Raw genomic sequence first — 13,745 nt, forward strand, 5'->3', positions numbered from 1 at the left:
AAGGATGTTGTTGTTGTTGTTTGACTTTCGGCTTTTCCCGGTTAGGGGTCGCCACAACAGAACTCCGGTCCGCTAATGATTGGCAGTGGATTTTTATGGTGCCGAGTTGCCCGCTCGACGCCCAACCTTCAACAAAGGCACGCCCATTCACGCATGTCTTTCGGAACGCCACTCAACTGCAGGGAGGACATGCAGACTCCGCACAGAAGGCACTCCCCGCACTCTAGCCGAGGATCGAACGGGAGAACCCCTTGCTGCGAGGCAACAACGCTACTGCTGTACCACCGCAGATATGAAGCTCTGAAAAGGATATTGCTAGGAAAATAAAAATAAATGTCCATACCCTGAAAAACAAAACAAAAAAACATACATAAGAGAAATGGAGAGAGGGTGTGTCTACTGCAGCAGTAATCATTGGGACATCTACTGTTATAGCAAGTTTACTTACACAACTGCACTATGTTCCTCATAAGGATCACTGTTGCAGTAACCTTAGCTGTATGGGTAGACTACCATAGCTTAACATGACTGGGAGGAGGAAGGATGAGGGCCCGGGAGTCCCTGGAGACTGGTAATAGCAAAGCCAGTCCTAGACCTGGAAAAGGAAACTAGTTTATAGTGCTTTGTAAAAGTATATATGGAGGACCAAGTTGCTGCATCTAGAATACAACCTTTTCCAAAAAGTCACAGATGGAACCAAAGCTCTGACAGAATGAGCCTTGACATAGGTTGTTCTTTTCTTCTTACCTTCACAAGAAATAAACAACTGATCAGACATTCTGAAAGATTTTGTTCTGTCAAGATAGCACCTGAGTTGTCTGTAAACATCTATGGTATGGAGTATCCTTTCTCCCTCATTTTAAGGTTCTAGAAAGAAGACAGGTAGCTGGATAGCTTGGCTTAAGGTAAACTTGAAGACCGCTTTAATTATAAATGAAGGATTAATTCTTAAAGAAATTCTAATTTTGTGGAAACTAAAATAAGGTTGAGCCATCATAAGAGCTTTCAACTCAGATACTCTTCTTGCAGATGTCAGAGCAATAAGTAGGACTGTTATCCATACAAAGAACATCAAGTCAGCTTGATGAGCTGGTTGAAAAAGAGCACAAGCTAATTTTTTCTAACATAAAATAAAAATCCAAAGGAGGAGTCACCTGTTTTCTAGGAGGTTTTATATGCAACACTCCTTTTAAAAACATTTTCTGAAAGAGGGGGATCTGTAGGCAAACATTCTGAAATGTCTGACAAATGAGCCTTGATAGAGGAGTAAGATAGCCCATAGGATAATAACTCATACAAGTAATGTAGTACCAGAGAAATACTAGTCCTGAATGGGTCCTGGCTCTTTTCTTGCCATTTGCTAATATATGATTTTCTTGTAACAGTTTTTTGTCTGCACTATTACCTGCTGCATATCCTCAGAAAGTAAGTGCCTAAAAGATACTAAAACCCTATCAGCCAGGCAGTCAGCTGCAATTGTTTGGGGTTGGGATATATCAATCACCACTGGTCTTGCATAAGTAAATCCAGTCTGTGACGATATCTGTGGTAATTACTTCTGTCCATTTCCAAAAGAAGGGAGAACCACTGTTGCATTGACCAGAAAGAAGTCACCATAATGATCTTTGAGGAGTCTTTCTGAATATTTGTTAGTGGAAAGAGTGGAAAAGCATACAGGAACATTCCTGTCCAAGGAAAATAAAAAGCATCCGTCTTCCATGCATTCTCGCATGGAGTTCTGCATCAGAATTTTGTCAACTGTTGTGAACAAAGGCAAAAAGGTCTATTTGAGGTATTCCCCAACAGCTGGATCAAATCTTTAATTACCCTCAGATTCAGTTTACATTCATGGGGCAGTTCTGCTCCTGCTCAGCTTGTCTGGCCTTTGATTTTGCTCTGATAGTATGCAAGATATCTGTAGAGTGAGATTGTGCTGAGAAGCTATATCCTAGGCTAGCATGGCTAATCTGCACAGAGGGTAAGATCTGGTTTCCCCTTGCTTTTTATCACTGCGGTGTTATCTATAAACATTGTAGCGGGCTCATAGACCACAGATAGTTGAGAGAGCTGAGAGCATTTATAAAAGCTAACATCAATTTTAAGTTTATGTGTTTAGGTCTGTCTTTTTGTTCCAAAGGCCCTGAACTTTTATTCCCATACACACTGCTCCCCAAACAAAGTCTGAGGCATCTGTTGTGACTGTCTGTACAGATCAGGAGAGGAGAACAGGAGACCTGGATTCTGAGAAATTTGTGTCCCTACCACATAATTTCCATTTTCACAAACTTCAAAATTTGAGGTACCATTGAATCTTTCTTATGTAGAGTATGCAAGAGGTATCATGAATAGTATATACACCATGATACCTGGAATTCTGTGGAATTCCCCTGCTGAGATGAAAGCCTGAATGGAACACCACAAAAATAAATCTAAATACAGATCTATTTTTCTTGTAAAAGAAAAAGCTCTTCAAAAATTGAGGTGCCAGGGAAAACAATCCTGTAAAAATGAGTCAGAAAGACTTTTGTATGTAATAGGTGGATTTGTTAAAGGTGATTTAAATTTCTAGGAGCTCCAGGTTTGGAACATGGGTAATTTAGTGTGAGGTAATGGTGGTCCTAAATAATACAGATACTCTCCCACAGCTCCTCCAAGGACTTGAAGGCAAGGTGGGTGCTAAACTCTGGTAGAGATGGAGTACTGACTGAAAGTCAGTGATAGTTTGCCCCATGAAAACTCCCAGAAATGTAATACATCATAAATGGGATGATAAATTTGTCAGTGAGGAACAGAGGGTAGCAAAAATTTACCAACATTACAAGGCTTCAAGGCCAGACTGTAGGTCCAGCTGGGAGCACTTACTAAAAGGTGACCATCTGGAGGGAGCATAGAGGGAGAGAAAGATGGTTGAGATGAACAGAAGAAGAAGACAAAATTAATCTATCATTATGGTAAGTACATAACTTGTATCCAATGTTGTCTTTTCCATCCATTCTCAACCTGTAGAACAGAGCTCCCACTTAATAAAAAAAAAAAAAGGAAGACCATAGGAGAGAACATTCTGCAAGATGATGGAACCATCACCAAGCTTTAGATCTAGACAATGTCCAGTTTGTAATGGGACACAAAGGTATGAGTGTTTGACCAAGTAGCTGCAGCAGAAGTATCATCAATAGAAGCCTGCAGCAAAAAGATGGTTGAAGTAGCTACTGCTCTCATACAAGGACCATTAGGCTTTACAAATAAAAATAGCCCTTTCAAGGAGTATGTAAAGGAAATATAATCAAAATGCCATATGGATAGGGTCACTCTGGAAACAGGCTTACCAAGTCCTGACTTTGAAAAGGATACTAAACGTTGGGTAGATTTTCAGAAACTTTTGATTTTGTCCAAATAAAATCTGAGTTGTCTATGGACATCCAAATAATGAAGCAAATATTATCCCTTGTTGCCTAAATTTGGAAAGTACACCATCAAGTGAACGGGATGGTTCAAATTAGACCAAGACGCAACCTTGGGCAGAAAGTAAGGATTGATCCTTTATGAAAAATCAAGTAAGGATGATAATGCTTGAAATTCAGACAATCTTCTGGCTGAAGTGACAGCCACCAAAAAGAGGATTTTCCATGACAGCAGTTTTAAGGATAGCAAGGCTGAAGATTCAAAATGGATGGCTAGTTAAAAAAAAATGGAGCAGCAAAGGAAAGCCCCAAGGAGACACCAGATCTAAAACAGGTGGATGTAATAAAAAGGTGGCCCTCAAGAAAGCTTTAGAGAGCTTAAGAGCCATGACAGGGATATTATCTATGCCAATGTGCAAGTTAGAAATGGTGGCCAGTTGTACTTTTATGGTAGAATATCTAATAACAGAATGGAAAAAAACAGCCAAGAAGTTAAGAATGGCATTTAATAGGGCAGAAAATGGATCTAAGTCTTTGGAAGAAGTCTCAGTAGAGAAATTCTTCCATTTACTAGAATAAACCTTCCTTGTCTAGGAATTCTGGAAGGATGAAATTATTTGAATAGCGCTCTCTGAGAGCTTTGGGATTCCTGGACATCATCTGGATTGGAGAAACCATGCAGTTAGCTTGAGAGAGTGAAGGTTCAGGAGGGGTTAGAAATAAGACCCAGAAATGGGTCTAATGCCCAGGGTAGCAGAAACAGGTGAAGTCAAAGGAAGGGAAACCAAACGTAATGTGGCCTGAATGATGCAATGAGCTTGACAGTATCTCTGCAATGGGCTTCCTTCTGAAGAAACTTGACTGTTAAAAGTGTCAGGGGATAGGTGTACAGATGACCTGGGGTGGGGTGGGGGTGGCAAGCATGCAGGAGACCATCCATTACTGACTACCCCTCTAGCAGGATCAGGGCATAAAAGCTGCTGCACTTCATGTTGCATGGGGACGTAAATGGGTTGCATTAATGAGTGCCTCAGCAACTGAAAATCTGTGCTGCTATGTAAGGATTCAGAGACTACTCATGAGGCAACAGAATGTGCCTGCTTAAACCATTCACAAGGATGTTGGATTTCCCCAGGATGTGTGTTGCAGTCAGAAAAGTCTTAGAGTGCAGCTCCCTTTGCCAAATCCTCATGGCCTCTCGACACAGGGGCTAGGACTGAGCTCCTTCTTACGCATTCAGATCCCACACCACTAGTGTGTTATGGTCTGGATGTTAGTCACACTACTGAGGAGAATATCCTGAAAAGGCCTGCAAAGCTAGGAAGACCACCTTCACTTCTAAGCTATTGATGTGGCGACTGGCCTTGTACCCCAGCCAGGTACCTTGGACAGTCTTCCCCTTGAAATGCCCCACCCCACTCCACCCCACCACAGGAAGAAAGTGTGCATAGTTACCATGGCCTGGGGATGTGGAAGAATAAAAAGTTGACTTGCTGTGACCAGTGGAGATTCCAACCACCACCAAATGTGGTGAGGACAAACATTTATTAGATTCACTGAAAGTTCCATAGGACTTCTCCAAGTCCTGATCATGCTAAATAAAAAGAATAATATCCTTTCATATTATAGGTCCCCTTCTGTGTTTCCTGCTGGTCATCTTTTAAACCTAATTACTTGGAAAAGATACTTATGTAACCCAACACACGGCTTCTAAGCGACTTTAACTACCCTTCCAGTAAGTGACATACCTATAGTATAAATAAGTAATCACAGCATTTTCTAGATTTTCTGAATGCCATTTGCTGAGAGCAAATTGTACACACTGCCCCTCTTCATAACCTTTCTTACTAATATTACCCATGCCTGCACACAACTGCATGTCATTCCCTCTCTGGTTAAGTCTAACTAACAGTAGCAGTTTATTATCTTCTGTCTCAAAACTAATGCAACTCCACCCGCTGAGGCCTACTATATTTAGAGACAACTACAATAACCTCAATAAATTTCAGAGTTCCTCCCTTCTCAATGAACCCCTTGTCAAAGCTTCTGTACTTGTCTCTGATTTCTATTCCCATCATAACTGTATAGAGACATCCTTTCTAGTGGGCCACAAATACAAGTGAGAATTCAGGAAGAAACCCTATTCATGAAATTCCTACAAAAACAAGTTGTATAATAGAAGGAAAAGGGTATTTGTCATGTATAGGACCCCCCCCCAGGAAAAAAAAATATCTAAAATAGGTTAGGAAAAATCTCAAGCATTCTACTAGAAAATGTAATGCTACCTAGTACATACAAAGTAAAAACCTGCCAGCTCTACCAAAGATGACAAAGCCTCTTTAGCTATATCAGGAATCTCAAATGTAACACTCAGTTCTACTCTGGACTAGTATCTAATGGTTTCATTTAGTCTGATTCTGAGACCATCACCTGCATTTGTGGCAATAAATTCAGCTCTGATTTCACGCTGCCCCCTCATGCTTCAATTCCCTCTCTTACTCATCTAGGCACTCCTTCCCTATAATCTTTCATCAAGTCCTAACATTTCTATCAAAGTTCAAGAACATCATCTTCATAGATCTAGACAATGTGACTAGCTGGCTCCTAATAGGCGCCATCTGAGATTTGCTCACACCCTTCTTAGCCTATTTAAAGTTATCATGTTCATTGGGCATGTACTAGGAGCTTGGAGGACTGATATAGTGATCCCGCTACATAAAAGTGGCCCCACCGCAGTCCCAGGAGGCATAGGATGAGACCTAAAATCATTAAGTCTTACCAGTATTCTTTATAATATCATGGAAGTTGTCACAGCAGATCTTATAAATTATGATTATAAACCTGCAGTCCCTTGTGCCAAATCAATCTAACTTTGTTAAAAACTGATAATATGTACTCAGTCTGATTTATTTCTTTAAAAGTATCATAGAAAAAATACATACAGGCCACTCCATTCACACTGCATATCTGGATCTGGCTAACAGTTTAATACAATTACTCATTCAGGTGTTATTGACAGCTTTACAAAACTTAATATTAATTTCCATGTCATCTAGTGGATAGCCAAATTTATTTATTTATTTATTTTATTTTACATTTGTTAACCGGGAGAGTCCAACTGGATATATGTCCATTTTCAGTGGAGGGCCGGGGAGAAAAGCTCCAGAGTAGTAAAATCTTTAACAAGAGAAAGACATGTTAACCAAAAGGTTCAATTAAACAATATATAGAGTACACAATCTTTATACTTCTTATAGAAGTATAGTACATATAAGATAGTGAGTTAACCAAAGAGTGTATTTGCCAACATTCACAGGCTACATTAATATATACATGTTATAGAAGTGTTTAACAACAAGTATAGCAGGAAGATAGAGTAGATAACTTCACAACTCATTTCTACACATAAGAGACAAGCTATGTCCTTTAGGTTTCTTTACAGTGTTCAAGTAATACTATTACCCCATGCATACATTACAAAAGCAGTAGATAAGCTGTTACTCTAGTTGCTGGAAACAGAGACATACAAGTTACTATCCAGGGGTAGTACAGGTACATAATCTGTAATTCAGGAAGTGTGTTTTGAGTAGTTTTTTTTAATTGGATGGTGGAGTTGTTATTTATTATGTGGGCTAGAAGGGAGTTCCAGATTTTAGAGCTAAAGTGGCTATAAACGGATCTACCTGCCTCATTTTTAAAGTTTGTTACCTTAAGGAGGTTGGTCAAGATGACATACCTGTGGAAGCATGGAGGTGTTTAGGTAAAATGGCAGTGGAGTTTTTAACCAGATTGTTTAATGAAATCTTGGAACGTGAGAGGATGCCTGAGGAATGGAGAAGTGTTTTGCTACCGATTTTTAAGAATAAAGGTGATGTGCAGAGCTGTAGTAACTACAGAGGGATTAAATTGATCAGTCATAGCATGAAGTTATGGGAAAGAGTAGTGGAAGCAAGGTTAAGAAGGGACGTGATGATTAGTGATCAGCAGTATGGTTTCATGCCAGGAAAGAGCACTACAGATGTGATACTTGCTCTGAGAATGTTGATGGATAAGTACAGAGAAGGTCATAAGGAGTTGCATTGTGTTTTTGTAGACTTAGAGAGCGCATATGACAGGGTGCCTAGAGAGGAGTTGTGGTATTGTATGAGGAAGTCGGGAGTGTCAGAGAAGTATGTAAGAGTGGAACAGGATATGAACGAGGGTAGTGTGACAGCGGTGAGGTCTGTGGTGGGAGTGACAGATGCATTTAAGGTGGAGGTGGGATTACATCAAGGATCAGCTCTGAGCCCTTTCTTATTTGCAATGGTGATGGACAGGTTGACAGATGAGATCAGACAGGAGTCCCCGTGGACTATGATGTTTGCAGATGACATTGTGATCTGTAGTGAGAGTAGGGAACAGGTGGAGACAACCCTGGAGAGATGGAGATATGCTCTAGAGAGAAGAGGAATGAAGGTCAGCAGGACTAAGACAGAATATATGTGTGTGAATGAGAGGGAGGACAGAGGAATTGTGAGGATGCAAAGAGTAGAGGTGGCAAAGGTGGATGAGTTTAAATACTTGGGATCAACAGTTTAGAGTAATGGTGAGTGTGGAAGAGAGGTGAAGAAGAGAGTACAGGCAGGATGGAGTGGGTGGAGAAGAGTGTCAGGAGTGATTTGTGACAGACGAGTACCAGTAAGAGTGAAAGGGAAGGTCTACAAGAGGGTAGTGAGACCAGCTATGTTATATGGGTTGGAGACTGTGGCATTGACAAAAAGGCAGGAGTTTGAGCTGGATGTGGCAGAGTCAAAGATGTTATAATTTGCACTGGGTGTGACGAGGGTGGACAGGATTAGGAATAAGTCCACAAAAGCAGCCAAAAAGAATGCTAAATCACAAAACACACTCCAAAAGTAAAAAGTGTTGACAAACACAGAACAAAGGTAAAACCAGGATTCATTCCAGACACGAATCACTCCAAAATTCCACCACAAGTGAGCACTTTCATCTCCTAACATTGGAGATTTCTTCAGACTGGTGGTGAAGCAAAAGCAATACACTTATATATCATTCTAAAATCAATTAAAACATCAATTGAAACATAATTAACCCATAAATTGGAATTAGTTAATTAAAAAGACAAGAATACTAAAGCTAATGCTTAAGCCCCTTTCTTTTTAGATACATAATGAATTCTTCTCTATTGTTTAGTCCAGGGTAAAAACATGCATTTAATCTGACTTGCCAGCAGTATTCAAGCCAACCCAACTCTTCTTCAATGTTAATGTTTATAACTTTGGGATGAATTGCATCAATAACTAAGCATTTAAAATTATTTTTGCATTTGCTATCTATATAATGTTTAGCCATTGCATTTTTTGCATCCCCTCTACCTATTGCATAGTGATGCTCATATATCCTTCTATATAATTCTCTACTTATTCTACCAATATAGAAGGATTAGGAATAAGTATATTAGAGGGTCAGCTGAGGTTGGAAGGTTTGGAGACAAAGCCAGAGAGGCAAGATTACGGTGGTTTGGACATGTGCTGAGGAGAGATGCTGAGTATATTGGGAAAAATATGCTAAGGATGAAGCTACCAGGTAACAGGAAAAGAGGAAGGCCTAAGATAAGGTTTATGGATGTGGTGAGAGAGGACATGCAGGTGGTCGGTGTGACAGAGCAAGATGCAGAGGACAGGAAGAATTGGAAACAGATGATCCACTGTGGTGATCCCTAACGGGAACAGCTGAAAGAAGATGATGTTACCTTAAGGAGGTGTCAGGTACTTGATCTCAGGGATCTGGTAGTGGTATAAGGCTGGAGTAGTTGCTGCAGGGCTGGTATGTTACCTGGATGATGTAGTACTTTGTGAGCAAGTGCTAACTGGTTGACTTGAAGGGTCAGGGGGAGTTCTAGCCAGTTGAGTTTTTTGAGGCTTTCACAATGGTGGGTCTAGAAGGTGATCCTGTGGCAAATCTAGCAATTTAATTGTAGCAGCTATCTAGTTTGTTAAGCTCAGTTTTTCAGAGATTGGTAAGTACGGGGGAGGCATAAAGTAGGGTCGATAGGAGGTGTGTCCTGGCTGTGGTAACCTTCGAGTGACTGGTGAGAAACTGCTTGCTGTGATAGAGTATGCCCATTTTTTCTGTGAACTCTTTTTATAGTCTGGGAGATATGAATGCCAAATTTAAGGCTATTTTCAATTTTGAGGCCTAGCAGTTTGGCGTGACTGCTGGGTGTGATGGTGGTATTATTATGAGAGGAGATTGAAAAGTTAGATGAAGAGGGTGGAGATCTGTGAGGGCTGAAGAGAAGCGATTTAGTTTTGGCTGGATTTAGAATGAGGTTTTGTTTAGTGATCCATGTTTCTATCAGGGAAAATCATTCTTGTGTTAGGGAGAGGAGGTGGTCAAGGTAGTTGGCTGCACAGATAATGGTGGTATCATCTGCATATTGGACTATTGAGGCTTTGGGTATAGGGGATGGTAGTTGATTAGTAAATAGGGTGAAGAGTAGAGGACCCAGGATGGAGCCTTTGGGTACCCCTAGGTAGACAAGTAGTACGGGAGAGAGCTGATTTTGCCATTTTACAGCTTGTTGCCTACCATCTAGGTAGCTCTTAAACCAAGAAATAGTAGAGAAGCTGAAATTTAGGGTGGTTAGTGTATGAAGCAGATTTTTATGATTGACCAAGTCAAAGGCTTTAGATAAGTCTAAGAGAGTTGCAGATACTAGCAGTCCGTTGTTTCTGTGGTTATTGACGGTATTAGTGAATGATTTAAGTGTGGTGGTGGTGCTATGAAAGGGTCTGAACCCATGTTGCTGAATGGATAGTAATTTGTTTTCTAAGAGGTATTTCATCAGTTGCATGTGGACAACCTTCTCTAGAAGTTTTGATAGGAGGGATGGTATAGCTATGGGTCGACAGTTACTAAGTTCTACAGAGGAACCCCCTTTGTGCAGTGGTGTAATATGTGCTATTTTCCAAAGATGGGATACTTTGCACTCTGAGATAGATCTGTTTATTAATATGGAGACAGGGCAGGCTATTGCTTCAGCTGCTAGTTGCAGATATTCGGAATGTATATTATTGGTGGCTGTAGAGGCTGGCCTAAGTTTTAGGAGTAATTTTTGTATGATTTTGGTTGGCACTGGGTTGAAGGTGAAGATGGGGTAACTGAGATTTGTTTACTGTTAGCGATACCTCTTCCATACAAAAGTATGTCTCCAATGGAGTTCTTCAGTGTTCTGTATTGGACCAAGTCCTCTTTGGCATCTACTTTTCTGATGATAAGGCAAAAGTTAACTTGCTATGGCAAACTAAGTTTGCAGAAGACTATAAAGTTGGAGCTAAGACTTAATCCTAGTGCACCAGCAATGGACTATAAGTTAATACCAAATATGTAGTGTAATATAGTCTAGTTTTCTTTGATAAGCAAGAATCCCCCAGCTCATATCATATTAAAGACAATCCTTAAAAAGAAATCTGTCTTCAGGGATTGGGGTATCTTCACTGACAACTGTCCTTTAGCCACTGTGTGTCAATCACAGTTAGGGAATCTTTCTGCCTGACACAGCTAATTTTCCAAAAACATTCCTCTAGCAAGAAGGAAGTCATAATTATACTTCCCTCATCAGGTCCTTCATATAATACAATGTCCCCTTCCTTGGGCATGTATCTCTCTAAGCATCTTGCAAAGTTAGAAAAGCACCAGAAAATTTTAAGCAAGAAAATTATAAGACTAAACTCCCTAAGCTAGGTTGAAAGAAAAAAGGGTGTCTCATTTCACTCTGCCTCATACAGGGCTCCTTCACAGTGTTCTACGTTCTTCCTTTATCACCATGAAGAATCCTATCCTGCTTCATCAGGTACACCTACATAAGACTAGCAATGTTATAAACACTGACTACAGGAGCCTTAACCTTCATCAACATATGAATAGAACCTATTACTGTGATAATTATCCAACCCGATATGTCCCATACTTATGGAATATACACACCTGAAATATCAAGCAAGGCAGTACATTGGCTGCCTTTAAAATTAATGTGTACGATTGGATGGGTAATCATAAATTTACCCTGGGATATGGGATATATAATATGGCATTCCTTGGCTGATAAGTCTAAATTATTTTTACTATACGAGACTTAGCTCTCTACATTTCTCAGTCGTTTTCTGGACCAAATGCCTAGTACATGCCCATGAACCTGTTAATGGCAGTGACTTTTGCAGGTGCTATTATGTAAATCAGTAAGGGTGATATCAGTGCTATACAAGTAACAGGTCCTAATATTTTCAGGAGAACCGACTGTTCATGCATACAAGTAAATATTAAATGCACTTATTAGTACAAGCATGTATTTTATAACTGACCTCTTCTGTGATTTTAATGAAGCTGGACAATTAGAACATATATAGCAAATGTTTCAATTAATTTCTGTTATAATCAGTATGAATGTAGGAGCAATATACAGCACCACCCTATGAGTCATACGAGTAATGCAGTACTAGTGACATTAAGAAATATTGTACTGCTAGAATATGAATAGTACAGTACTGTATATTCATTTTACAATGTCCAGTTGTTCTTGTTTGGGGTTAACAGGGGAGCTGAAGCCTATCCCAATACTCGTCAAGCACAAGGCAAAATAATAGTCCTGAATGGGATACCAGCACTGCAAAAAAAGGGTAGTCCAGTACTGTTGAGACGAGAGTAGTACTATATGAATAAATTATGAAATATGGTGCTGATACAGAAAGAGTAGCACGGTAGTGTTGGAAAGTGAGTAGTATAGCACTGTTAGGTTATGAGTATTAACAGTACTGGTGCAGTTCTGGAGTATGAGCAGCAGCATACTGATGGAGTTTGAAGTGCAGTACTGATGTAATAAGAGTAATATGCTACTGTTCTAATACAAGTGTACTGGGTACAAGTACAACAGCATTACTGTAAGATTTTGTACAGTCCAAGTCACAGCAGGACCACATTACAAGACACTTCAGTTTACAGGAAAAGAACAACATGGTGTCTGTATTTATTGAACTTCAGCATAGAACAGTAAGAGTGTCAAACAGTCTTAGTAATTTTGAAGCTGTTATGGTGTGCTTATGTGTTACCTAACGATTCTGGAATGGTGTTTTGGAGCGGTATCTTGCATGGTTTTCATGCTATTTTATTATACTGGTTTGGAAAAAAACACTAAAGAAATGCTGTATTTTCTGGTTACCATACAATTGCAAAAAGAGAAATGTAAAGAACATGCCTGCATTCCAAAAATGGTGTAAATGACTTCCTATCAGAACTGATTTGCTGAATAGTGTGTATATACTCAAACTTTATAACTGGGATGTTTTCCTGTTACTGTATTTTTTATGAGTTTGAATAAAATATTCAGATAAGTCTGATTAATACCTTATTAAATCCACAGGAAAGCTCAAAATTATTTTACATATATATCAATTGAGTTTTAAACTTCCTAAAATGCAAAAAACAAAGTATAAAAATTTACCGCATATAGTAGAGCAGTCTCTGGGAGGTTTCTTCCATTCATATCTGCAGCTTTCTTTAACAAATCCAAAGCTTCTGTTGTGCGATTCTTAGCCAGAAGCCAACGAGCAGATCTTGGAATTAGCCTATGAGCATAGAAATAAAACATCAAATTATTGAGATGTAAGCTGAAGTTACACTGTACCATATGCTGCTTAGGCCCTGTGGGGCTTTGGGAAGCTCATACAGTAGGCCATAGCAAGACTGATTTAGCCATCTAGCACTGACAACATATCAAGGCCTTTAATTAGTCATGAATCAGGTGAAGCCAATAATTTCTGATAACAGCTTTTGATATCTATCAGTCTAAGATGGAGTCCACATACTATTTGTGATTACAGAACTAATAAATCACAGTTAATGGTGTGATGTAATGACCAGCACTGAAAACAGAGATCAAAAGATAATGCGCCTGTGACAGCCTAGCTACTTATTACCCTAATGTTGTTTACTTACTGATCTTTCATTAAGGGGACTGTGAAATGCCTACACATTCTCTCCCACTGCATGGTGGGGCATGCAACAATAAAATAGTTTGAAAAACATTATCTGCATTAATTAGATGGATATTATATTCATCAACCTGCTAACAGAGAACGTTATTAATAATGCAGCATTGATTGAATAGAGTTTTGTATTTAATCTATGAGATATATGATAAGACTTGTGTATTTCCTGCAAAGCTGCTGTATGCCATGCTGTGACCTTTTCAACTCAAAAGCTTGTTTACCAAGACAAGTGTGCTTAAAAAGAGGAGTTTACTATACTTCACAGTGGCATGCGAAGGCAGGCTGTCTTACAAACTGG

At 39.5% G+C, this 13,745-nt stretch overlaps 1 protein-coding gene across 1 annotated transcript in view; it reads right to left on the reverse strand.

Moving 5' to 3' along the window:
• LOC122790656 (solute carrier family 22 member 6-B-like) overlaps positions 1-13,745 on the reverse strand; it is a 496,093-nt gene that overhangs the window by 195,152 nt on the left and 287,196 nt on the right. The window contains exon 5 of the mRNA XM_044058184.1: positions 12,901-13,024. Coding sequence (XP_043914119.1) covers positions 12,901-13,024 — 124 coding nt within the window. The remainder of the gene's footprint in view (positions 1-12,900; positions 13,025-13,745) is intronic.

This window comes from Protopterus annectens, chromosome 1.part2 (assembly GCF_019279795.1).
Source record: "Protopterus annectens isolate FY-2018-M chromosome 1.part2, PAN1.0, whole genome shotgun sequence".
Lineage (NCBI taxonomy): Eukaryota > Metazoa > Chordata > Ceratodontiformes > Protopteridae > Protopterus > Protopterus annectens.